General features: G+C 37.1%; 1 protein-coding gene across 3 annotated transcripts in view; it reads right to left on the bottom strand.

The window, feature by feature from the left end:
* Window positions 1-27869, bottom strand: part of RIC1 (RIC1 homolog, RAB6A GEF complex partner 1) — a 143954-nt gene that overhangs the window by 95576 nt on the left and 20509 nt on the right. For all 3 annotated transcript variants that reach the window (XM_043487202.1, XM_043487205.1, XM_043487204.1), the window contains exon 2: window positions 4016-4123. In XM_043487202.1, coding sequence (XP_043343137.1) covers window positions 4016-4123 — 108 coding nt within the window. The remainder of the gene's footprint in view (window positions 1-4015; window positions 4124-27869) is intronic.

Here is a 27869-nt window from a genome sequence, read left to right as displayed (position 1 = left end):
GATTGCCTCACTGAACAGATAATACAAAAATACCAGTGACCTTACTAAACTATTATCAAATAACTAATAGTTCTCCATCTGTATTATTCTATATTACTGTACATTATAATATAAAAAATGAAGATAAAATATACCTCTTTTGCAGGCAGAGGCAAATAAAAGTTGAACAATGGGATGAAATGGTTTACTTTAAGTTAGCTTCTGCTAAGATGGAAAGACTGAACCCACATTCCTAACTTTCTTCTTTTCTCAGTTGCTATTGTTCCTACTCGTTAAATGGTGCCTGACTCTCTTGCCACCCCATGGACTGTGGCCTGCCAGGCTCCTCCGTCCATGGAATTTCCTAGGCAAGAATACTGGAGTGGGTTGGATCTTCCCAACTCAGGGATCAAACCTGCCTTTCCTGCATCTCCTACATTGCAGGCAGACACCTTACCTGCTGAGCCATCTGGGAATACAACACAGTTATCAAAAAGCATGCTGTGACTGCTCCCAGAAGTAAATGCTGACAGGGCTTGCTCCTTGGAAGGAAAGCTATGACAAATCTAGACAGCGTAACAAAAGGCAGACACATTACTTTGGTGACAAAGGTCTGTATAGTCAAAGCTATGGTTTTTCCAGTAGTCATGTACAAATGGGAGAGTTGGACCATAAAGAAGGTTGAATGCCAAAGAATTAATGCTTTCAAATTGTGGTACTGAAGAAGACTCCTCACAGTCCCTTGAACAGAAAGGAGATGAAACCAGTCAATCCTAAAGGAAATCAGCCCTGAATATTCATTTGGAAGGACGGATGCTGAAGCTCCAATATTTTTGCCACCTGATGTGATTAGCTTTACTCTCTGGAAAAGACCCTGATGCTGGGAAAGACTGAGTACAAGAGAAGAGGGCAACAGAGAATGAGATGGTTAGATGGCATCATCACTCAGTGGACATGAGTTTGAGCAAACTCTGGGAGATAGCATGGCATGCTGCAGTCCATGGGGTTGCAGAGTCAGACTCAACTTAGGTTGCTTTCCTGTCTTTGTTGTTGTTCAGTTGCTAAGGGTCCATCAACAGATGAATGAATAAGAGATGTACATACAGTGGAAAATTACTCAGCCATAGAAAGAATGAAATAATGCCCATTTGCAGCAACATGGATGGACTCAGAGATTATCATAAGGAAAGTAAGTCAGATACACAAAGACAAATATTATGTGATACCACTTACATATGGAATCTAAAATATGATACAAATTAACTTATTCACAAAACAGAAACAGACTCACAGACATAAAAAACAAATTTATGGTTACTAAAGGGGAAAGGAGGTGTAGGAAGGATAAATTAGGAATTTGGGATTAGCGGAAACAGACAACTAAATATATAATAAATAACCAAAGTCCTACTATACAGCACAGGGAACTATATTTAACATCCTGTAACAAACCACAAAGGAAAAGAATGTAAACAGATATATATATAAAACTGAATCACTCTGCTGTACAACAGAAACTAACACAACATTGTAAATTAACTATATTTCAATTAAAAATAAACTTAGTGTTCCCTATGATCAAAATTGATTCCTCAAAGTTTCCTCAATGCTCATCTGTAATTTTACAAATTTCATGTGAAAATGTCTTTTCAAACCCATACTGCCAAATACTGATATCAATCCATGAGCATGATTTTAATTGAATACATTCATCACTTGATAGGCAATTATAAAGTCTACTAGATTTCTTCTATGTTTGCATGTTGACAAGTCATTACATTGTAATCACTTCCAATTGAAGGTTAGGTGGAAGCTCTCCTCATTTGTACAATTAATGAGTTCTGAAATACGGGAATTTCTTCCACAACGGCATCAAAGTTAAAAAAAAAAATGCAAAAAAAAAAAAAAAAAATGCTATCAGGACCATGGTTTGAGTTCAGAAAAAATATCCGTTGCTAATTTTTCTTAGAGATCTCACTTCTTGTTAACTTTTGACAGCAATGGAAGTATAAAAAGCAGCTTGATATTACTTTTAATTCAAACATTAGTTGTCATCAAAATGGCTTAACCAACATATAAATTTCTGACTGCTAAGTCATTGAAAGGCTTTGGGTTTGGGCAAGTCAGAATATTCAACTTCTATTTCTAACAAAAAATATAACCATCTGTTTTATAATGTTTACACCAGGATTAGTTCTGTAAATTTGTCCAACTAAGCCTTTTTCTGCTCCATGTTTTTACCACCATCAATTAAAACACATCAGCAGGTTCTACTTCATGTTATACTAAATTAGTGCTTTCTCAACCTTTTTGAAAATTTTTTCACCTGTTGTTTCACACATGCTATTCATGGGGAATAATTCATAATCATTTCACACTCTGCCTTAACTATTCAAATAAACAACTGAGCAGAATTAACATCTGTCAATTCATCACAAGAACCAAGCAAACTTACTTTGATTGCACCTTCATTTTAATTTTTTATGTTTGTGAAAAAAATTCTGATGTGATAAGACAGTCTATTTTAAATTTTCTAACTTTTCCTGACTACTAATTTCAGTGAGTTGAGAATACTATGATGAGTACTTAGCTGGGTAATGTCAACTTATATTGTATTCTTTTCACATCACTATAGTCACTCTAAAATAAACAACATGTTGCCATCTAATTCAATAATAAAATAATGCACACTCCCATGTGCTTTAAAAGCATGACATTCAAAATTTATTTTTCTCTTCTTTCATTCTGATACGATTTCATTCCTTATGCACTAGTGATAAAAATAATATGAAATGTCACAGTATAGCAATATGCATGGTACTTGAAACACAAAATTTATAAATGCTTCACTATAATTTATAGTACACTGAGCATAAGAGTGACGAGATGAAGCACCATATATGGTCACTGTCGGGATTACTCAACTCAGATGCTGTCACTTGAAAGCAGCCGTAAACAACATGTAAATAAATAGGCATTTTCAAGGAAATGTTATTTATGGATAGTAAAATTTAAACTTTAAATAATTTTCAACTGTCAAAAGTATTCTTCCTCTTTGATTGTTTTCAATCACTTAAATACGTAAAACTATTCTTAGGTGTATAGTCCACATACCAACAGGAAGCAGCTAGTAGATATGATACTGCAAAACCTTTCTATAGGAAGTGAGTAACTACTCAGTACTTTTTATTTTATAGAGGCATTTTCGGATGATTTACCCAGTCAGTATTATATAGCATAAACAGGAAAAGAACTGAAAGCAGAGAGATAAATTAGTGTAGTAGTTGAAAGGACAGTAAATGGAATCTAAGTACCTCATTTTAAAGTCCTTCTCTCTAATATATACTATCTGTGTAACTGTGGATAAAATTTAATTTCTCAAACCCTCAATACACTAATCTACTAGAAAGGGCAATTGTATTTTCTTTGAAATGTTCATTTAAAGATTGAAAGAGATGATGCACATAATCTGATTATAACAACACTTACGTAGAAGGTGCTCAATAAATGTTAACACTGCTAATTCAAATTAACATCGCTAATTCAAATTAGGTGATGACAACCCAAGAGATGACAATGAAAAAATAGAATTTGGAAAGGTAAGATCAACCAGATCTAAGCACATTAATGGACCAGAGAAGAGATGCAGAAATAAATTCAAATGGATATGAGAATGTTGTATGACATAAACACAAAATTTATCATTTCTGTGAAACATCCTTGGGAATAAAGGGAAGGATTCATAATATAAATTTGAGAATACCATGTGAATATAGATGAAAGCTTAAAAAATCTGGATTAGACTTTAAGGAAAATGAGAGGAATAAAAAGAAAAGGAGGTAGGCACCATTTAGGGATGGGAAGAAGTAGAAGAATCAAGAAAGAAGATACAGTAGGAGGAGTAACCTAAATAGAACAACTGCTATGCAGACAGTAATACTAAAGGGTGTGAAAGAGTAAAAAGATTTATCCAAGAAAATCCAATTTAGATGCAATGTAATGATTTCATAAGAAAACACCATTAAAATCTACTTACTGACACAGCTATCATGGTACTATCTGGCCTCCATTCAGCTTGCTTGTAGGACCCAAACTGAGAAGACGATTTTGCAGGTTCCTTGTAGGTTACAATTAATACACTGGGCTAGAAGAAAAAAGGTGTATTTTATTAATGTCTCATAATAAGTAAATCTAAGAAAACATCATGAAGTACTGACAGCATTTTAATAATTTTAGAAGTATAATGAAAGATAACAAAACCTTTTCTAACTCAACATTAAAAAACTAAGATCATGGCATGCAGTCCCATCACTTCATGGCAAATAGAAGGGGAAAAAGTGGAAGCACTGACAGACTTTATTTTCCTGGGCTCCAAAACCACTGCAAATGGGTTCAGCCATAAAATTAAAAGATGCTTCCTCCTTGGAAGGAAAAAGCTATGAGAAAACTAGACAGTGTATTAAAAAGCAGAGACATCACTGTGCCAACAAAGGTCCATATAATCAGAGCTATGTTTTTTCCAGTAGTCATGTATGGATGGGAGAGCTGGACCATAAAGAAGGATGAGGGCTGAAGAATTGATGCTTTTGAATTGTGGTGCTGGAGAAGACCCTTGAGAGTCACTTGGACTGCAAGGAGATAAAACCAGTCAATCCTAAAGGAAATCAACCCTTAACTCATTGGAAGGACTGATGCTGAAGCTCCAAAACTTTGGCCACCTGATTCAAAGAGTCAACTCACCGGAAAAGACTCTCATTATGGGAAAGATTGAGGGCAGGGGAGAAGGGGGTGGCAGAGGATGAGATGGCTGGATGGCATCACCAACTCAATGGACAAGAATATGAGCAAACTCTGGGAGATAGTAAAGGACAGGGAAGCCTGGAATGCTACAGTCCATGGGGTTGCAAAGAGTTAGACACGACTTAGCAACTGAACAACAATATTAATTAATAAGTTTAAGCAAATCATATAAAAAGAACCATAAATAAAAGCAATCTAAATAAGCCTATATCTACTAAAGAAACTGAACTGATAATTAATAAGGTTCAAAGACAGAAAGGACCAGCCCAGATGGGTTCACTGATGGATTCTACCAAACACTTAAGAAAAAAATTATACAAATTTTCTACAATCTCTTTCAGAAGATAAAAACAGAGAATACTAACTCATTCCTTGAGGCCAGTATCACCCCAATACTAAAACCAGAAAAGGCATTATAAGAAAATGACAAACCAGTATCTCTCATGCACACAGATGCAAGAATTCTGAGCACAATATTAGCAAATCAAATCCAACAATGTATAAGAGAATTATATACCATAATCAAGCAGGATTTACTACAGGTCTTCAAGATTGGTACATGTGAAAACTAATATAATAAACCATCATATCAACAGGCTAAAGGAATCAACAGATGTAGAAAAAGAATTTGACAAAATTCAACACCATTCAGGACAAAAATTCTCAGCAAACTAGGAACAGAGGGGAACTTCTTCAAACTGACAAAGAAGATCTACAAAAGCCTACAGCTAACAGCATACTCATTGGAAAAAACTAGTTTTCCTGATAAGATCAGGTAGGTACACCCTTCTTTTTCAAAATCATACTGAGCTAATGCAATACACAAGAAAAGGAAATAAAAGATATACAGATTGAGAAGAAAAATTCAACTTGTTCTTAGATGATATGGCTGTGCATACAGAAAATCAGAAAGAATGAACAACAAAAAAAACTTATGAAAATAATAAGTGATTACAGCAGGGTTGCAGGATAAAGTGTTAATAAATAAAAATCAATTGCTTTTCTATATACTAGCAATGAATAAGTGGAAGTTTCAACAAAAAATACTTAGGTACAAATTCAAAATATGTGTAAGACCTATGTGAGGAAATCTACAAAGTTTCAATGAACAAAAGAAAAATTTTCAATTCTTCCCAACTTGATCTACAGATTCAACACAATCCCAATCAAAATCACAGCAACTTATTTTATAGATACTGACCAACTGGTTCTAAAGTTTACATGGAGAGGCAAAATATCCAGAACACCCAATTCAATATTAAAAGAAACAAACTAAATTGAAAGACAGACACCAAACTTCAAGACTTACTATAAAGACAAAGAAATGAAGACAATGGGGTATTGGCAAAAGAGTAGAAGACAGGTCAATGCAACAGAATAGAGAGCCCAGAAACAGACACACAAAAATACAGTCAACTAACCTCTGACAAAGGAGCAAAGGCAACAAAATGGAGAAGAGATGGTCTTCTCAACAAATGATGCTGGAACAACTGGACATCCAATTTCTGGCACTAAAAAAAAGCTCCACAAGGTCATCTGGTACTTTCTCTGCCTTTGCTCTAGAATCAGCAACTTTTTCGGATTCCTGACTCTTTTAATTAGAAACAGTATTTAGAAAACAAGGCCTGAAAACAAGATGCTTACTGCTAGTGGGATGTCATCACCTTTGGATTTTCTCAGAAAATACAGTGGGAAATATATGAACCTATACTAACCCACATAGGCCCACATATCTATAAATACTTCTAATATATGCAAATGTTTATAAACAGAAACATTTTTGACAATAATCAAGCACAATGTGCTTCATTCTAGACTTCACCCTTACTTGGAACTTTCTTCTGACAGTGAGTACTTGGCTATCATTTCATACAACTAATTCTCTGTTCTACATATGTATACAGTATTGTGGAACTGCTAAATATATTCCCATAAAAAACCAATTTTACCAAATAGAATACAGTTGTTATGGATAACTTCTTTTAATTTAGCTTGAGAATAACCAGTTACAACACCATTTTCCAAAGCTACATAAGTCATTCCCTCAGAAGCTTTTTTTAATCTCTAAAAGTGAAATACAGAAGTTTCTAAGACACTGACAAAGCTCTGAACACATTAAAACTGCTAGTCATTAGTGTTTGTACTTCAAATATCAATTAAAAGTTAAAAACAAATACCTTGGCAGGAAATGACATTAGCAAAATGTCAGAATAAGTACTTCTGGATTCTCTCCTCAACCCCTAACAATTCAGACAGATCCCCTTTTGTGAGGAATACAGAAATGAATTGAAAGCACCTGAATGCTGGATGAATGAGAGAGAAGGCTCATTAAAACTGGTAGGGAAACTCAGGACACCTTCTCACCAGAATTCCTACCACCAACACAGTGTCATACAATCAGGATGAAACCCTCCAGCCCACAGCTGATCCCTACAAAGGAAAAGGAGTGGTCTGTGTGTCCAATGCCCCAACCTTTCCATGGGGGCTCCTCAGAGGACAGGCTTCTGTCGTGTCAGTCCTGCATAAGATACTGTCAGGACTGGCATAATCAAGCTACCTAGGAGAGGACAGAGACAGTGGCTTGGAATAGTAGTCACTGTCACTGTTCTCTATAGCTCAGCACAAGGTTAGCAGAGAAGAAAATTCTAGCTCTCAGCCTCCCCTGAAGAAAGAAAGAGTTGATCCACATGTCCAAAACCCCAACTTTAAGGGGTCTACACAAACGAATGGGTTCTGTCTTACCTGTCTCAGTGTACTGACAGGACCTGGAAATGTCTAACTGTCTGGGGGCTAGTGAGCACAGAGACATAGGTTTGGGTAGGCAGGTTGCCATAGCTGCTCCCCCTGGCTAAGTATAGTCAGTCAGTTCAGTTGCTCAGTTGTGCCCAACTCTTTGCAACTCCATGGGCTGTAGCATGCAGGCTTCCCGATCCATCATCAACTCCCAGAGCTTGCTCAAACTCACATCCATTGAGTCGGTGATGCCATCCAACCATCTCATCCTCTGTTGTCCTCTTCTCCTCCTGCCTTCAATCTTTCCCAGCATCAGGGTCTTTTCCAATGAGTCAGTTCTTCATATCAGGTGGCCAGAGAATTGGAGCTTCAGCTTCAGTCCTTCCAGTTGACTGGTTTGATCTCCTTGCTGTCCAAAGGACTGTCAGGAGTCTTCTCCAACACCACAGTTCAAAAGCATCAATTCTTCAGTGCTCAGCTTTCTTTATGGTCCAACTCTCACATTCATACATGACTACTGGAAAAACCAAAGCTTTGACTAGACGGACCTTTGTTGGTAAAGCAATGTTTCTGCTTTTTAATATGCTGTCTAGGTTTGTCATAGCTTTTCTTCCAAGAAGCAAGCATCTTCTAATTTCATGGCTGCAGTCACCATCTGCAGTGATTCTGGAGCCCCCCAAAATAAAGTCTGTCACGGTTTCCCCATCTATTTGCTATGAAGTGATGGAACCCGATGCCATGATCTTCGTTTTCTGAATGTTGGGTTTTAAGTCAACTTTTTCACTCTCCTCTTTCACTAAGCATAGAGTGAGTGGATAACCACTGCCCCTCCCCAACCGTAGTTTCTCCCTGTGAAGCTAAAGAATTAGTCCACAACTTCAATGCCTCAACTTTTCTGCGGGCTGCCCAGAGTGCAGAGCAGGGGTGGGGGTGGGGGTGGGGGGTCTGTCTTGCCTTCCACTGAGCAGTGATGATATTGACATAATTTAGCCACCAAGGAGTTTATGAGAATAGAGACCAAGGTTTGGGCTAGTGCTGCTCCTCCTCCAGCTCAGCACAGAGCAAGTGGATTAAAAAGCCCAGCTCTTAGCTTCTCCCTAGGGAGGGAAACAGATGAAGCATCAAATAATCCAACTTTTTTAGAGGAGGCCTGAGAAATGGCTTCGGTATTACTAGTTCTGATGCTCTGAGGGGATCCAGCATAACCCAGATACTCGGGGGCTGTAAAGAACAAAGTAAGCATGTGGGACTAGCATAAAGTTTTGAGATACCATCGGAATCTCTGGTTGGGTTGACTGGTAGGGATCATCTACTATATGAGGTCAATCCATTAAGAATGGAGAGTTGCCTGCTTTGTCTAATGCACAGATACCAACAAAGAGAGTCAAGGAAGATGAAGAAACAGGCAACTATGTTCCAAAGGACACAGGATAAATCTCTACAAAGAGACCATAGTGAACTAGAGACATATGATTTACTGGACAGATTCAAAATAACCATCACAAAGGTGTTCACTTAAGTGAGGAAAACAACGCATGAACAAAGTGAGAATTCCAACGTAAAATACTAAATAATTATTAAATATATACACACCCACATATGTATATTTATACACACCCACACATATATATATGCCTGCCAAGCAAAAATCATAGAGCTAAAAAATATAATAACTGAAATAAAATTTCACTAGAGGGGTTCAACGGGTAATTATCAAGCAGAAAGGTCTAAGAAAAGTGATCAGAAATCATTCAGTCACAAAAGCAATGGGACTTCCCTGGCGGTCCAGTAGTTAAAACTGCACTTCCAATGCAAGGGGCATAGGTTTGATTCCTGGTTGGGGAACTAATATCCCACATGCTGTGTGGCACAACCATGAAAATGAAAAACAAAAACACAAAAGCATAAAGAAAAAAAACCAGTAAAAAAAAAAAATCTGAGGAACTTGTCAGACATCAACAAGCAGACCAATTATGTATAGAAGAAAAAATGACCAGAAAATTTATTCAAAGAAGTAACGGCTGAAAGCTTCCCAAATCTGAGGAAGGAAATGGATTTCGAGATCCAAGAAGCCCAAAAAAATCCCAAAGAAAAGGAACTCAAAGAAATCCCCAATGAGACAAACTAAGATTAAACTGTCAAAAGTCAAACCAAAGACGGAATTTTGAAAGCAGAAGAAAAAGGCAATTTGTCAAGTACAAGGGAATCATGTGACCTTCTCAGCAAAAACTTTGCAGGTCAGAAGGTAGTGGGACGATATACTCAAAGTGCTAAAAGATAAAAGCTGTCAACCAAGAATACTACAATGGCAAGCTATCTTTCAAAAAGGAAGGAAAACTAAAATTTTTCCCAAATAAACAAAAGTTGAGGAAGTTCATTGCCACTAGACCTACTCACCAACTCTTCAGGTTGAAATGAAGACTCACTAAACAGCAACATAATAGCATAAGGAAGTATAAAATGGGCTGGCATAGGTACAGCAAGTACATATGAACATTCAAGTTGCAAACTTCCATCAATATCAGGCAAATTGTAGCTTGCCCTCCATCCCTCATCTCCCACCTTCTCTCCCTCCTCCCATCAATAACTCTTCTTGCCTGTTCACTCAAAGCCAGCCTCTGTATGCCAACTGTTGTACTATACTACAATACTTTTCAAGGCACTATACCGTAAAATTAAAAATACTTTATTTTTAGTTTTTTACATAGTCCTTGTGTGAAAGTACTATAAACATATTATAATAAAGTCAGAAAAAGAAAAACAAATATCATCTATGAACACATATATATGGAATCTAGAAAAACAGTACCGGTGAACCTATTTGCAGGGCCTGAGGAGAGAATGGACTTGTGGATGTGGTGGGGGAGGGGGAGGGTGGTGTAAATTGAGAGAGTAGCACTGACTTACATATTCTACCATGTGTAAAATATACAGCTGGTGTGAAGTTCTGTATAACACAGGGAGCCCAGCTAGGTGCTCCGTGATGCCCTAAAGGGATGGGATGGAGGGGGTGGGAGGGAATATATGTATACTTATAGCTGACTCACATTGCTGTTCAGCAGAAACTAACATAACATTGTAAAACAATTATCCTCCAATTAATTTAATTAAAAAAAGTCTATGATAGTACAATACTACACAGCCAATTGTGTTAGTTGGGTACCTAGGCTAACTTTGCTGGACTTAGGACACACTTGACTTATGAACTTGCTTTCAGAACACAACTCATTTGTATGTAGGGGACTTAGGCTATCCACTCCAATATTCTTGCTTGAAGAATTTCATGGACAGAAGAGCCTAGCAGACTACAGTTCATGGGATCATAAAGCATCGGACATGACTAAGTCACTAACACTTTCACGACTATACATATATAGATAAATACAGAATACTGTAATGGTGATAAGCAAATTTCTTTTAATCCTAGCATAAAAGTTAAGAGACAAAAGTATTAAAATAAGTATAGCTAAACGAGACCACCTGACCTGTCTCTTGAGAAATCTGTATGCAGGTCAGGAAGCAACAGTTAGAACTAGACATGGAACAACAGACTGGTTCCAAATAGGAAAAGGAGTACATCAAGGCTGTATATTGTCACCCCACTTATTTAACTTATATGCAGAGTACATCATGAGAAACGCTGGGCTGGAGGAAGCACAAGCTGGAATCAAGATTGCCGGGAGAAATATCAATAACCTCAGATATGCAGATGACACCAACCTTATGGCAGAAAGTGAAGAACTGAAGAGCCTCTTGATGAAAGTGAAAGAGAAGAGTGAAAAAGTTGGCTTAAAGCTCAACATTCAGAAAACGAAGATCATGGCATCTGGTCCCATCACTTCATGGTAAATAGATGGGGAAACAGTGGCTGACTTTATTTTTGGGGGCTCCAAAATCATTGCTGATGGTGACCGCAGCCATGAAATTAAAAGACACTTACTCCTTGGAAGGAAAGTTATGACCAACCTAGACAGCATATTAAAAAGCAGAGACATTCTAGCTCAGCCACTATGGAGAACAGTGTGGAGATTCCTTAAAAAACTGGAAATAGAACTGCAATACGACCCAGCAATCCCACTCCTGGGCATACACACCGAGGAAACCAGATCTGAAAGAGACACGTGCACCCCAATGTTCATCGCAGCACTGTTTATAATAGCCAGGACATGGAAGCAACCCAGATGCCCATCAGCAGACAAATGGATAAGGAAGCTGTGGTACATGTACACCATGGAATATTACTCAGCCATTAAAAAGATTTCATTTGAATCAGTTCTAAAGAGATGGATGAAACTGGAGCCCATTATACAGAGTGAAGTAAGCCAGAAAGATAAGGAACATTACAGCATACTAACGCATATATATAGAATTTTAAAAGATGGTAACAATAATCCTATATGCAAAACAGAAAAAGAGACACAGATGTACAGAACAGACTTTTAGACTCTGTGGGAGAAGGCGAGAGTGGGATGATCTGAGAGAATAGCACTGAAACAAGTATACTATCAAGGGTCAAACAGATCACCAGCCCAGGTTGGATGCATGAGACAAGTGCTCAGGGCTGGTGCACTGGGAAGACCCAGAGGGATCGGATGGGGAGGGAGGCGGGAGGGGGGATTGGGATGGGGAACACATGTAAATCCATGGCTGATTCATGTCAATGTATGGCAGACACCACTACAATACTGTAAAGTAATTAGCCTCCAACTAATAAAAATGAATGGAAAAATTAATAAATAAATAAAAAGCGGAGACATTACTTTGCCAACAAAGGTCCATCTAGTCAAGGTTATGGTTTTTCCAGTAGTCATGTGTGGATGTGAGAGTTGAACTATAGAGAAAGCTGAGCACCAAAGAATTGATGCTTTTGAATGGTGGTATTGGAGAAGACTCTTGAGAATCCCTTGGATTGCAAGGACATCCAACCAGTCCATCCTAAAGGCAGAGAAGGCAATGGCAACCCACTCCAGTACTCTTGCCTAGAAAATCCCATGGACGGAGGAGCCTGGTAGGCTGCAGTCCATGGGGTTGCGAAGAGTCGGACACGACTGAGCGAGTTCACTTTCACTTTTCACTTTCATGCATTAGAGAAGGAAACGGCAACCCACTCCAGTGTTCTTGCCTGGAGAATCCCAGCGACGCTGGAGCCTGGTGGGCTGCTGTCTATGGGGTTGCACAAAGTTGGACACGACTGAAGCGACTTAGCAGCAGCAGCATCCTAAACGAGATCAATCCTGGGTGTTTACTGGAAGGACTGATGTTGAAGCTGAAACTCCAGTACTTTGGCCACCTGATGCAAAGAGCTGACTCATTTGAAAAGACCCTGATGCTGGGAAAGATTGAGGACAGGAGGGGAAGGGGATGACAGAGGATGAGATGGTTGGATGGCATCACCAACTCAATAGACATGAGTTTGGGTAAACTCCGGGAGTTGGTGATGGACAGGGAGGCCTGGTGTGCTGCGGTTCATGGGGTAGCAGAGTCAGACACAACTAAGCAACTGAACTGAAATGAAAAGATATATTAATACATATACATTAATTAATATAGTTAATTCACCTATTATAGACCTATATGTAAGACCTGATCCATCAAAGTTCAGGAATACAGGAGAAAATCTTCTGTGGTCTTGGATTAGGAAAAGATTTCTTAGATAAGATATAAAAATCATGACTCACAAAATAAGTATTATTAAAACTGACAGAGTGATCCTTATAAACATTAAAAAAAAAAACACTTTAAAATACTTTAGAAAACACTACTAAAAAAAATAAAGACATGCTACAAACTGAAATTAAAAAAAGCAAATCATATCTGCATCAGTGACCTGTATCCAAAACAAATGAAAAATTCTTAAGAGTAAAAACAAAATTTAATTTTTTAAAGTCAAAAATTTAAATAAAATTAGCATTGTATTTTAACATATATACACAAAAATATACTGATATAAATTACTGAATAAATGAAAGCAAAAGGACAGCTCTTTCTTACATTAGAGTTCCAATTAAAAAATGTAAAAGGCAACAGGGATGCAAAGAATCATCACTAGATAAACACCACGTAACAGCATAATAGCTGCAGCCAAGATCCAACAATGGATACTAAAATCAGCAAGCAAAAATTGCAGGAAAAACAGGATATGCAAAATATCTTCTCCAAGTTACAATAACTTTACAGTAGAGAAAACTGGCAGACATCAAGTGATCAAGGTAAAGGTCAAAAATAGAAAGACATATGAACATCATGAACTCTGATATAATACTGAGAAGGACATTTTCATGATATTTCTGCCAAAAATACATAAGCACAGTCCATTCATGAAGGAAAAAAAAAGAACAAACAAGCTGATTGATGCTATAAATAAACTGACCAATATTGTTCCAAAGGATCATAAAAGACAAGGAAAACTGAACAACTGTACTGAATGGAAAAGACTTATGGGAAATAAAAACTACATGCAATGTGAAATACAAGTCTAGAACAGAAACAAATCATCAGTAAAAAAAATTGGGGAAAATGTCAATGAGATTTATACTTACTGTACCAATGTTAATTTCCTCTTTACAATTAGGCTAAGTGAAAGACACACAACAACCAAAAAACAAGTACATATGTATGAGTTCATTTATATAAAATTTTAGAAAATGCAAACTAATCTACAGTGAGAGAAGTAAGCAGATGAGTCACTGTCAAGAAGCAACTATAAAGAGACAGGAGGAAACATCTAGTGATACAAGATGTGTTCATTATCATGATTACAGTGATAGTTATATGGGTATATACATGTCAAAAAATCAAATTTAAACTACAGTTCAGTTGCTCAGTCATGTCTGACTCTTTGTGACCCCATGAACTACAGCACGCCAGGCCTCCTCATCCATCACCAACTCCCGGAGTCTACCCAAACCCAAGTCCATCGAGTTGGTGATGCCATCCAACCATCTCATCCTCTGTCATCCCCTTCTCCTCCTGCCCCCAATCTTTCCTAGCATCAGGGTCTTTTCAAATGAGTCAGCTCTTCGCATCAGGTGGCCAAAGTATTGGAGTTTCAGCAATGTTCACTCTTGTCATCTTCTGTTTGACCAATTTCCAATTTGCCTTCATTCATGGACCTAACATTCCAGGTTCCTATGCAATATTGCTCTTTACAGCATCGAACCCTGCTTCCATCACCAGTCCCATTCACAACTGGGTGTTGCTTTTGCTTTGGCTCCATCCCTTCACTCCTTCTGATGTTATTTCTCCACTGATCTCCAGTAGCATATTGGGCACCTACCGACCTGGGGAGTTAAATCTTTCAGTGTCCTATCTTTTTGTCTTTTCATACTGTTCATGGGGTTCTCAAGGCAAGAATACTGAAGTGGTTTGCCATTCCCTTCTCCAGTCAAATATGTACAATTTATACATATGTCAATTATATCCTAAAAAAAGTTGTTTCAAAGTTAAAAACAAGTTATCTTATACAGTCTTTTGAAGAACTAATTAAAGGGAAAACATACTTAGGTCTACTCAGAATCTATTGCAAAAGCCTAAAGAGAAGCATGAACTATGGCAAAAGGTAGGAGGGACAGAAAGAAGACAAAAACAACAAAAACTGATTGTAATTTGTTTTGCAACTAAAATACATGTAAGATACAAGTTAGCATACATTTTTGATGATTTATGGATCTTTGACCTATCTGAAAAATTGTTTAATATTGATTACAAAGAAGACATTAACCAATGAGAGGGCTTTGAAAACAAAAAGGTTTCTACTGTCACAATCAGCAATGACAATAATTTGCCTATTGGATTAATAAACATAAAAGAGTCAATCAGAGTAACATTTAATCACTAAATTAAAATCATAGCTATGTTTTAGTATTTGCTAATTTTTAATTTCTATCTCAGTGTTTAAATATTTCATAAATTTTTCAATTCTCAAAATGAATACTTCTCTAACTTGGAAGTCAGAAAGCATACTAAACCTGAAGTTTTTTTTTTTACTCTTTTTTTGGATCCATACTGAAACAAAAGAATAATGTACAATAACATGGGCTTATGAAACTACCAAGTTTTTATGTAAAGCAGACAAGTAGCAGTCTTCAGTCTCACCTCTCTTCTAGTGACTTACATTTTGCATAAATATAGTAAGTAATAAATGTTATTTATAAGTAACACTCTGACTCTGTAGATAGCAGAAATCAACATGTTTAAAGGCCCCCAAATTAACTGTTGACTTTACCGAAGAAAAAAAAAAAAAAAACCAATTCTTTTTCTGGTACTGGGGTTAGGACACTTCTTGGGAGACATGATTCAATCTATCATATTCTCTCTTCGTAATGCTGCATAATAACTGAAAAGTAGAATACTAAGAGTAAATTAAAACATCCTATGACTGTATGTCTTATTGTATTACCTATACTAACACTTCCCAGTCAAGCTTTCAGCAAGAAGAGAAATGCAGGGTCCAATATAATATAAATTAGTAACATGTGACTACTGAGCACTTGAAATGCGGCCAGTTTAAGGAATAAATTACTTTAATTCTTAATAAACTAAGAATTTTAATAATGTGACCAGCGGTTTCCATGCTGGATATACCTAAGTAGGTTCTGTAGAAACTAGCGATTATTTAAAGGACTAGAGATCCATTCAGCTGCAAAAATCCTGTGTTAAAGTTGAACATGTGTCTTTACCACAGAGCTTTAGCAAATGTACACTATCAATCTTCAATAGATACAGTATGTATATTTCCTAAGTCTATTTGACTGAACAACTCACCTTTCCCCTAGATTATCACACAGTATAAAGAGCTCCTTATACCAGCCTTCAGGGAATTCTAATCTACTTTTCAAATAGTTATAAATGTATATTATGTCTGATAAACTAAATTTATCAACTTTTAAAGTCTATTTTTTACTTTTATGGTGTCTAAATTTACCAGGTTTCTGTATATTCAGAGTTGTGCAATCATCTATATAATTCCAGAGTATTTTTAATCACTTCAGTAAGGCACTCTGTAACTAGCAGTCATTCTTAAATCCCTCCCTATTCCCCAGCTCCTAGCAACCAATAATCTACTTTCTGACCTATGGATGTGCCTATTCTGGAGATTTCATATAAACAGAATCATGATTTGTGGCCTTTCAAATCTGGTCTCTTTATTTAGCATAATCTTTTAAAGTTCCTCCATATTGTCACATGTATCAATACATTATTGTTATAAGACTGAATAATATTCCCTTGTATCTATATACCATATTGTGTTTATCCATTCATCTATTGATGGATATGTGGGCTGTTTCCACCTTTTGGCTACTGTGAAAAGCGTTACTATCAATGTTCATCCACAAATTCCTGATTCAACACCTGTTACCAATTATTTTGGCTATATACATAGGAATGGAATTGCCAGGCCATATGATAACTGTGTTAACTTTTTTTTTTTTTTAATTAGTTGGAGGCTAATTACTTCACAACATTTCAGTGGGGTTTGTCATACATTGACATGAATCAGCCACAGAGTTACACATATTCCCCATCCCGATCCCCCCTCCCACCTCCCTCTCCACCTGATTCCTCTGGGTCTTCCCAGTGCACCAGGCCCGAGCACTTGTCTCATGCATCCCACCTGGGCTGGTGATCTGTTTCACCATAGATAATATGCATGCTGTTCTTTCGAAACATCCCACCCTCACCTTCTCCCACAGAGTTCAAAAGTCTGTTCTGTACTCTGTGTCTCTTTTTCTGTTTTGCATATAGGTTATCGTTACCATCTTTCTAAATTCCATATATATGTGTTAGTATGCTGTAATGTTCTTTATCTTTCTGGCTTACTTCACTCTGTATAATGGGCTCCAGTTTCATCCATCTCATTAGAACTGATTCAAATGAATTCTTTTTAATGGCTGAGTAATATTCCATGGTGTATATGTACCACAGCTTCCTTATCCATTCATCTGCTGATGGGCATCTAGGTTGCTTCCATGTCCTGGCTATTATAAACAGTGCTGCGATGAACATTGGGGTGCACGTGTCTCTTTCAGATCTGGTTTCCTCAGTGTGTATTCCCAGGAGTGGGATTGCTGGGTCGTACTGCAGTTCTATTTCCAGTTTTTAAAGAAATCTCCACACTGTTTTCCATAGTGGCTGTACTAGTTTGCATTCCCACCAACAGTGTAAGAGGGTTCCCTTTTCTCCACACCCTCTCCAGCATTTATTGCTTGTAGACTTTTGGATAGCAGCCATCCTGACTGGCATGTAATGGTACCTCATTGTGGTTTTGATTTGCATTTCTCTGATAATGAGTGATGTTGAGCATCTTTTCATGTGTTTGTTAGCCATCTGTATGTCTTCTTTGGAGAAATGTCTGTTTAGTTCTTTGGCCCATTTTTTGATTGGGTCATTTATTTTTCTGGAATTGAGCTGCAGGAGTTGCTTGTATATTTTTGAGATTAATCCTTTGTTTCTTCATTTGCTATTATTTTCTCCCAATCTGAGGGCTGTCTTTCACCTTGCTTATAGTTTCCTTTGTAGTGCAAAAACTTTTAAGTTTCATTAGGTCCCATTTGTTTAGTTTTGCTTTTATTTCCAATATTCTGGGAGGTGGGTCATAGAGGATCTTGCTGTGATTTATGTCGGAGAGTGTTTTGCCTATGTTCTCCTCTAGGAGTTTTATAGTTTCTGGTCTTACATTTAGATCTTTAATCCATTTTGAGTTTATTTTTGTGTATGGTGTTAGAAAGTGTTCTAGTTTCATTCTTTTACAAGTGGTTGACCAGTTTCCCAGCACCACTTGTTAAAGAGGTTGTCTTTTTTCCATTGTATATCCTTGCCTCCTTTGTCAAAGATAAGGTGTCCATAGGTTCGTGGATTTATCTCTGGGCTTTCTATTCTGTTCCATTGATCTATATTTCTGTCTTTGTGCCAGTACCATACTGTCTTGATGACTGACTTTGTAGTAGAGTCTGAAGTCAGGCAGGTTGATTCCTCCAGTTCCATTCTTCTTTCTCAAGATTACTTTGGCTAGTCGAGGTTTTTGTATTTCCATACAAATTGTGAAATTATTTGTTCTAGTTCTGTGAAAAATACCGTTGGTACCTTGATAGGGATTGCATTGAATCTATAGATTGCTTTGGGTAGAATAGCCATTTTGACAATATTGATTCTTCCAATCCATGAACACTATATTTTTCTCCATCTGTTTGTGTCCTCTTTGATTTCTTTCATCAGTGTTTTATAGTTTTCTATGTATAGGTCTTTTGTTTCTTTAGGTAGATATACTCCTAAGTATTTTATTCTTTTTGTTGCAATGGTGAATGGTATTGTTTCCTTAATTTCTCTTTCTGTTTTCTCATTGTTAGTATATAGGAATGCAAGGGATTTCTGTTTGTTAATTTTATATTCTGCAAGTTTACTATATTCATTGATTAGCTCTAGTAATTTTCCAGTAGAGTCTTTAGGGTTTTCTATGTAGAGGATCATGTCATCTGCAAACAGCAAGAGTTTCACTTCTTCTTTTCCTATGTGGATTCCTTTTACTTCTTTTTCTGCTCTGATTGCTGTGGCCAAAACTTCCAACACTATGTTGAATAGTAGTGGTGAGAGTGGGCACCCTTGTCTTGTTCCTGATTTCAGGGGAAATGCTTTCAATTGTTCACCATTGAGGGTGATGCTTGCTGTGCGTTTGTCATATATAGCTTTTATTATGTTGAGGTATGTTCCTTCTATTCCTGCTTTCTGGAGAGTTTTAATCATAAATGAGTGTTGAATTTTGTCAAAGGCTTTCTCTGCATCTATTGAGATAATCATATGGTTTTTATCTTGCAATTTGTTAATGTGGTGTATTACATTGATTGATTTGCGGATATTAAAGAATCCTTGCATTCCTGGGATAAAGCCCCCTTGGTCATGGTGTATGATATTTTTAATATGTTGTTGGATTCTGTTTGCTAGAATTTTGTTAAGGATTTTTGCATCTATGTTCATCAGTGATATTGGCCTGTAGTTTTCTTTTTTTGTGGCATCTTTGTGTTACCTTTTGAGGAACTGTCAAACTGTTTTCCACAGTGACTGCACTATTTCACATTTGCACCAGCAGTCCATGAGAGTTCTAATTTTTCCACCTCCTTGCCAACACTTGCTATCTTTTTAATGGTATCTGTTATAGTGAGTATGGTAGTATCTTGTAGTTTATTTACCATTTCCCTAATGAATAAATCATTTTGAGCCTCTTTTAATGTGCTTATTGGCTATATATATTACATCATTTTGGTGAAACATCTATCCAAATCCATTTTTTTAACTGGGAACTCCAACTTTCAAAGAAGTAATGTTCCAGTATCTGTCTTAAATTGATTATTGGGGTCCTATAGGAAAACTCACTATAAATGGTGATTAGATTGCTTCATCAGCTCAAAAATGTCTACTCAGCCCACATATACTAACAGGGAACATAATATAGTGGTTAAGAATATAGGCTCTGAAGTCTGAACACAAGGTTCAAATATCTGCTCTGCCATTTAATAGCTTTCTGAGCTTAAACAAACTAGTTTCTCCTATGCTTCAGTTTCTGTATCTTTACAATAAATCCAACAATAGAACCTACTTCATTGGTAGGTTCTGCAAAAATTGAATAAATAATATAGCACTTGGCAGAATGTTTAGCACTCAGTAAGCACTGTGTGTGTGTGTGTGTGTGTGTGTGTGTGTGTTAGTTGCTCAGTCGTGGCCGACTCTGCGACCCCATGGACTGCAGCCCACCAGGTTATCTGTTGCTGTTTCATTATTTTAATGTTTCAAGATTACATTATTAAACATACTACAGAACAAAACTCCCAACTGCTTCGTTGAAATAGTTTATTTGACACACCTACTTAAGACACCGATAACAACACTTTCTGCTACAGCTTAGCTTAATCAACAAAGACACCTGGAGGAGGGCATGGCAACCCACTCCAGTATTCTTGCCTGGAGGATCCCATGGACAGAGGAACCTGGTGGGCTATAGTCCATAAGGGTCACAGAATCAGACACAACTACAGTGACCTCACATGCCCGCATGCAGTCAAGAAAGGTAAGATCAGTCCAACTTTCTGGCAATACAGGGCTTGGACCACCAGATACTTGAATGGGGAAAAGAACCAGACTGACTAGTAAGTGGGCACAGGGAACTTTCTGGAGTGATGAAAATACTCTTGAATCCTGACTAGAATAATCATTATATCAGTATATACACCGGTGAAAATCTACTTAAGATCAACACTTCACTGCACATCAAAAAAAGTCCAAAGGTAAGTAAATAGGCCACCATTTAAGTATATTTAATGCTATTTCCAAAAACAGAGAAGATTACAAATGTGTTTTAGATGATTTTCAAAGAAAGGTTTTTCTGGTTAACTACTGACATTCCATTAGGGTAGACACAGGGCACTTTTATCAGTAATATGCTACTACTTCTATTGATATCATGTCAGTACCGATGAGTAATTAACTTCATGCTTCAACCATTCCTCAAATTTCAAAGTGCAACCTTCCTTAAGGGCAGCACTGTGACTGATGACCCAATCTCGACATCAATGCTCTTGGCATCCAACTAAGATGTTCACATTCCTGCACAGTGGCAATAAATGATGTTTTTGCCAGGACTGTTCCTATCCCCTGAAGGAAGCTTGGTAGGCAGTACTGCCACCAGGGTGGGGCTGCTAGTGAAAAACCAGCAGCTTTGTTGCTAAAGGTAGGCTGCCCTGATATGGAGCAGAGTGCACTATACCCTTCAGCACTGTTGATAAAAGTGGCAAGTTCTTAGAAAATAAACAGAAAAAGCTGACAGTGCTGCTAAGCTAGAGTTTGCAGACTTGCTTTGGGCAAGTAGCACATCCCACAACCAGCCAGAAATTTAACAGGAAAATCCTGAAAACCAGGGAGTCAAAGAGGGAACTGATAAGATTGCCACAGATCCTTGGCTCAATGGGAGGCGGAACTTAGTAAGAGGAAAAACTCTTAAGCACCCAAGCTCTACACTCATCCCTGTCTGTCAGCGAGGCTGTGTACATGCACAGATAAAGAGTACCAATAGGCTAATAAGCTCCCCATATAAGACAGACTCACTAAGAGGCTGTTTGCAAAGAAGTTCCCAAAGGGCCAGACAGGAAGTAAAAGCTGAGTCAGACATAAAAACGTCCTAAACGTTGCCTACACTCCCTAACTCATATATCAACTGATAATCAACTCAGCTTTACTGGCTCAAGATGTTTGAACATCTGAACACTCACTATGCAGACATGGAGGCAGCTCCTAGAAAGCCAGGAAATGAAAATAAGAATAATAACCAGAGATGTTAATCAGTTGCTGCACTTGCAGGGGACATAAATTTTGCAGATTAAATCCAATTAACTTAGTAAAACACAATACTAAAACAAAAAATTGGCAACAATGACTCTTAGGGAAAAAAAAAGAGAGACTTTAGAGCTATAGTAATAAATTAACCAAAATTACTGTTAGTGGACCCAGAACACCAGGCAAATAAAACCAGTCATGATAATATAGTAAAGGAATAAAGCAAAGTATGTTTAAATAATGAAAAGAAAATATGATGACACCCAAACAACTTGGGAATCTCAAAAGAGTAAAATCAATAAAACAGAACCCACTCTAGAAATTTCAGTTTAAAAGTACAATAACTGAAATGAAAACTTCAATATATAGACTCAGCAGCAGATTTGAGATGGCAGAACAATCAAAAAAACATGAAAATAGTTCAATAAAACTAAGCAATCTAAAAAACAGAAAATAAACACTGAAGAAAGCCTCTGAGATCTGTAGGACATCAAGTGCACTAATATATGTATAGTGGGAGGTTCGATAAGATGACACAAGGGATAAAAAATAACAAATAATGACTGTTAATGTCCCAAGTCTGGCAATAAATAGTAAACCCCAGATTTGGAATGCTTGACAAAACCCCAGTGGGATAAACACTTGTATACATACATCATAAACTACTTACAGTCAACAACAAGAAGATGTTAAAAGAGCATGTGTAGAACAGGTAACCATACACAAAAGAACAAAAACACAATTAATGGCTGAGTTCTTGTCAGAAGTAATGGAGACCAGATGGCATTGAAAGTACATATTTAAATGCTGAAAACAGAAAAACTGTCAGCTATGAATACTATATCCAGCAAAATTATCCTTTGAAGCTGTAGGCAAAGGAAAGTCATCCCAGACAAAAAAAGAATAATTTGTTCTTAGCAAGCCTGCTGCCTTATGAGAAATACTAAAAGAAATACCTCAGAAAAAAAAAAGGAAATGTCATCAAACAGTATGCAAAAAATAGTTAATCTAAAATGTCTAAGACTGCTGTACTTGGGGGGAAAAAAAAAAAAGCCCACATACAATGTTGGTCCTGAGTTGGCATATGGGAACCTGGATTTTGGGAGGGTTCGCACCATTCCTTAACTGATTAGAGTGGCTGACTGTGCCTAAACTATTTACACAAACCTGTTTTCTTTCAGAGAATGTGAAATTTGGTATGCACTGGGTGAAAAGCTCCAAATAAAAACCTTGGAGACTAGGTCTATAATGAACTTCCTTGGTGTTTAACACTATACAAATGCTATCACAAAATGACACTGGAGAAAATCAGCACAACCTACATGACTTCACTGAAAGAGGACTACTGGAAGCTTACAGCTAGTTCCTCCAGATTTTGCTCACTAAACCTTTTCCCTCTGGCAAATTTGCTTTGTATACTTTTGTTGTAAAAAAAATCAGTTATGAGTATGACTATATGCTGTGTACTGTGAGTCATCAAAGCAAATCACTGAACTGGGAGTGGGGGATGAACTGGGAGACTACTGACAAAGACGGTAACTCAAATCCAAAAGAAGAAACATAGACAATAGGAAATGGTAAGTGGATAAGTGCAAAAGACTGAATAAATGTACTTTTATCTTTCCTCCTTCTAATTTTTCTAAAATATATCACTCTACAAAATAACTTTTAAAAATAAAGTATACTGTACTATTATGGGGTTCATAACATATAGACATTACATAGTTCAGTTCACTTCAGTCACTCCGTCATGTCCAACTCTTTACAACCCCATGGACTGCAGCACGACAGGCCTCCCTGTCCATTACCAACTCCCGGAGTTTACCCAAACTCATGTTCATTGAGTCAGTGACGCCATTCAACCATCTCATTTTCTGTCATCCTCTTCTCCTCCCACCTTCAATCTTTCCCAGCATCAGGGTCTTTTCAAATGAGTCAGTTCTTCACATCAGGTGGCCAAAGTATTGGAGTTTTAGCTACATCATCAGTCTTTCCAATGAACACTCAGGACTGAGGATGAGGATCTCCTTGCAGTCCAAGGGACTCTCAAGAGTCTTCTGCAACACCACAATTCAAAAGCATCAATTCTTCAGCGCTCAGCTTTCTTTACAGTCCAACTCTCATATCCACACATGACTACTGGAAAAACCATAGCCTTGACTAGACGGACCTTTGTTGGCAAAGTGATGTCTCTGCTTTTTAATATGCTATCCAGGTTGGTCATAACTTTCCTTCCAGGGAGTAAGCGTCTTTTAATTTCATGTCTGCAGTCACCATCGTCAGTGATTTTGGAAACCAAAAAAAATAAAGTCTCTCACTGTTCCCTCTTCACTTTCATCAAGAAGCACTTTAGTTCTTCTTTGCTTTTTGCCATAAGGGGGTTGTCATCTGTGTATCTGAGGTTATTGATATTTCTCCCAGTAATCTTGAGTCCAGCTTGCAATTCATCCAGCCCAGTGTTTCTCATGATGTACTCTGCATATAACTTAAATAAGCAGGGTGATAATGTACAGCTATGACGTACTCCTTTTCCTATTTGGAACCAGTCTGTTTTTCTATGTCCAGTTCTAACTGTGGCTTCCTGACCTGCATACAGACTTCTCAAGAGGCAGATCAGGTGGTGTGGCATTCCCATCTCTGTCATACATGACAATAACACCTCAAAAAAATCACCTGAGAACACAACAGCCAGACAAAAAATCAGTAAGAAGGAACTTGAATAACACTATAGACTAATTAATTTCACTTAAAACATTCTCACAGATAACTCCAAACAACAGAAAAATATACATTTTTCCAAGCACACATATAATATCCTCTAAGACAGACTATAAATTAGGCCACAAAACAAGTCTTCAGTTCAGTAGCTCAGTCGTGTCCAACTCTTTGCAACCCCATGAATCGCAGCACACCAGGCTTCCCAGTCCATCACCAACTCCTGTAGCCTACTCAAAATGTCCACTGAGCCAGTGATGCCATTCAACCATCCCATCCTCTGTCGTCCCCTTCTCCTCCTGCCTTCAATCTTTCCCAACATCAGGGTCTTTTCCAATGAGCTGGTTCTTTGCATCAGGTGGACAAAGTATTGCAGTTTCAGCTTCAGCATCAGTCCTTCCAATGAACATTCAGGACTGATTTTCCTTAGGATGGACTGGCTGGATCTCCTTGCTGTCCAAGGGACTCTCAAGAGTCTTCTCCAATACCACAGTTCAAAAGCATCAAGTCTTCCGTGCTTAGCTTTCTTTACAGTCCAACTCTCATATTCATACAAGACTACTGGAAAAACCATAGCTTTGACTAGACGGACCTTTGTCAGTAATGTCTCTGCTTTTTAATATGCTGTCTAGGCTGGCCATAGCTTTTCTTCCAAGGAGCAAGCGTCTTTTAGTTTCATGGCTGCAGTCACCATCTGTAGTGATTTTGGAGCCCCCCTCAAAAAAGCCTGTCACTGTTTCCATTGTTTCCCCAACTATCTGCCATGAAGTGATGGGATCAGATGCCATGATCTGAGTTTTCTGAATGCTGAGTTTTAAGCCAACTTTTTCACTCTCCTCTTTCACTTTCATCAAGAGGCTCTTTAGTTCTTCTTCACTTTCTCCCATAAGGGTGGTGTCATCTGCATATCTGAGGTTATTGATATTTCTCCCAGCAATCTTGATTCCAGCTTGTGCTTCAACCAGTCCAGCATTTCTCATGATGTACTCTGCATATAAGTTAAATAAGCAGGGTGACAAAATACAGTCTGTGGGATCTAGTTCTCTGACCAGGGATCGAATCAGGACCCCTGTGTTGACTGCATGGAGTCCTAGCCACTGGACCACCAGGGATGACCCCAAATAAGTCTTAAGAAACTTTAAAAGACTGAGCAAAAATACAAAAAGAAAGTCGTTTTTTTTTCTGATTACAACAGAATGAAAATAAAGATGAACAGCAAAAGGAAAACAGAAAACTCACAACATGGAAATTAACATACTCTTAACACATAGAAAATTAAAAAAACAAAAAATCACAAGGGAAATCAGGAAATATCCTGAGACAAATGAAAACAGAAACAATACACTAAAACATACAGATGCAACAAAAACAATGCAAAGTGGGAAATTTACAACTAAATGCTTACATTAAAAAAGAAAAAGGTCTTAAACCAATCTTATTTCACATCTTACAGAAATACACAAATAATAAATTAATCCAAAGTTAGATGAAAGAAGAAAATGATAAAGATTAGAGCAGAGAGAAATGAAGAACACACACAGAAAAAAAGAAAATCAAAGAAACCAGGAGTGATTCTTCTCAAAGATCAACAAACCTGAAAAACCTTTAGCTAGACTGACTAAGAAGAGAAAGGGGGTAAAAATTTTAAATAGCTAAAATCAGAAATGAAAAAGGAAACATTACTAGTTCTACAAAAATAAAAATTATGAGTGTACTCTGAACAGCTAGCTATATTCTAACCAATCACAAAACTTAGGTAAAATGGACAAATTTTACAAATGAATAGTGAAATAGAAAATCTGAATAAATTTATAAGATTAAATCAGCAATAAAAAGAATCTCCCAAAATGAAAAGTCTGTATGGTTTCATTAGTGAATTCTATCAAACACTTGAAATAAATACCAATCCTCCTCAAATTCTTTCAGTAAAGTGAAGAAGGACACTTAGAAACTCATCCTATGAGGCCAGCATTACCCTGATACTACTAAAGCCAAAGACTTGCAAGAAAGGAAAACTACAGATCAATATCCCTTAAGAATACATATGCAGAAATACTCAACAAAATACTAGCAAGCCAAATTTAGCAGCATTATGAAAATAATTGTAAGTCAGTGGGACTTCTTCCTGGAATGCAAGGATAGTTCAGCACAAGAAAAACAACTGTAATAACCACATTAACAGAATGAAAGAAAAACACCACATGATCATCTCAGTTGACTCAGAAAAAAACATGTGACAAAACTCAGCACCTTTCCATGAGAAAAACACTCAACAAATTAGGAATAGAGGGAACATACCTCAATGTAAGAAAAGTAATATATAAAAAAACTTACGGTCAACATCATACATGATGGTGAAAAACTGAAAAGCTTTTCTCTAAGATCAGAAACAAAACAAGGGTGCTCACTTTCACTAATTCCATTCAAAACAGCACTGGAAATCCTGCCCAGAGAAATCAGTAAAGAAAATAAAAAGCACCCAACTGGAAGAGAAACTGAATTATCTCTCTTCTCTGAAAATATGAACTTCTATGTAGAATACCCTATAGATTTCACACAAAACTGTTAGAAGTGATTAACAATTTAGGAAAGCTGCAGGATGCAGTATTAGCACACAAAAATCTGTTGAATTTCTATGCAATAAGGAACATGTACAAATTAAAATTTAAAAATCACTATTTACAGTAGTATTAAAAACAATAAAATATTCAGAATTAAGCTTACCCAAGGAAGTGAAAGACCTGTATGCTAAAAACTACAAGATATTGCTAAAATAAAGAAGATGCATGTAAATAGCAAGACTTCTCATGTTCATGGGTTAAAAAACAAAGTTAAGACGTCAGTAATACCAAAGCAATTTACAGATTCAAAGTAAGCCCTATCAAAATTACAACACCAGTTTTTTAGTTTTTGCAGATATTGTGAAAATTCATCTGAAAACATGGAATCTCAAGGGACTTCAATAGCTAAAACAAGCATAAAATAGAAGGTTGGAGGTCTCACACTTTCTGATTTCAAAACTTAATACAAAGCTAAGGTAATCAAAATAGTACCACACTGGCATAAAGACTGACATACACAACAATGAAATACAACAGAGAGCCCAAGATTAATAGTAATATATCATATATGTGGCCAAAGGATTTTCAACAAGTGCCAAAACCATTCAATAGGGGAAAAGAATAGTGTTTAACAAATTGCACCAGGAAAACTGAATATCCACAAGGAAAAAAATAAAATTTGATCCTTATCTTACACCATATACAAAAATCAACTCAAAATGGATCACAAATCTAAATATAAGCTAAAACTATTAGTCTTAA

The sequence above is a fragment of the Cervus canadensis genome, chromosome 14 (genome assembly GCF_019320065.1).
Source record: "Cervus canadensis isolate Bull #8, Minnesota chromosome 14, ASM1932006v1, whole genome shotgun sequence".
NCBI lineage: Eukaryota > Metazoa > Chordata > Mammalia > Artiodactyla > Cervidae > Cervus > Cervus canadensis.
Note: the sequence above shows the minus strand (reverse complement) of the source record. Positions and strands in the feature narration are given on the sequence as shown.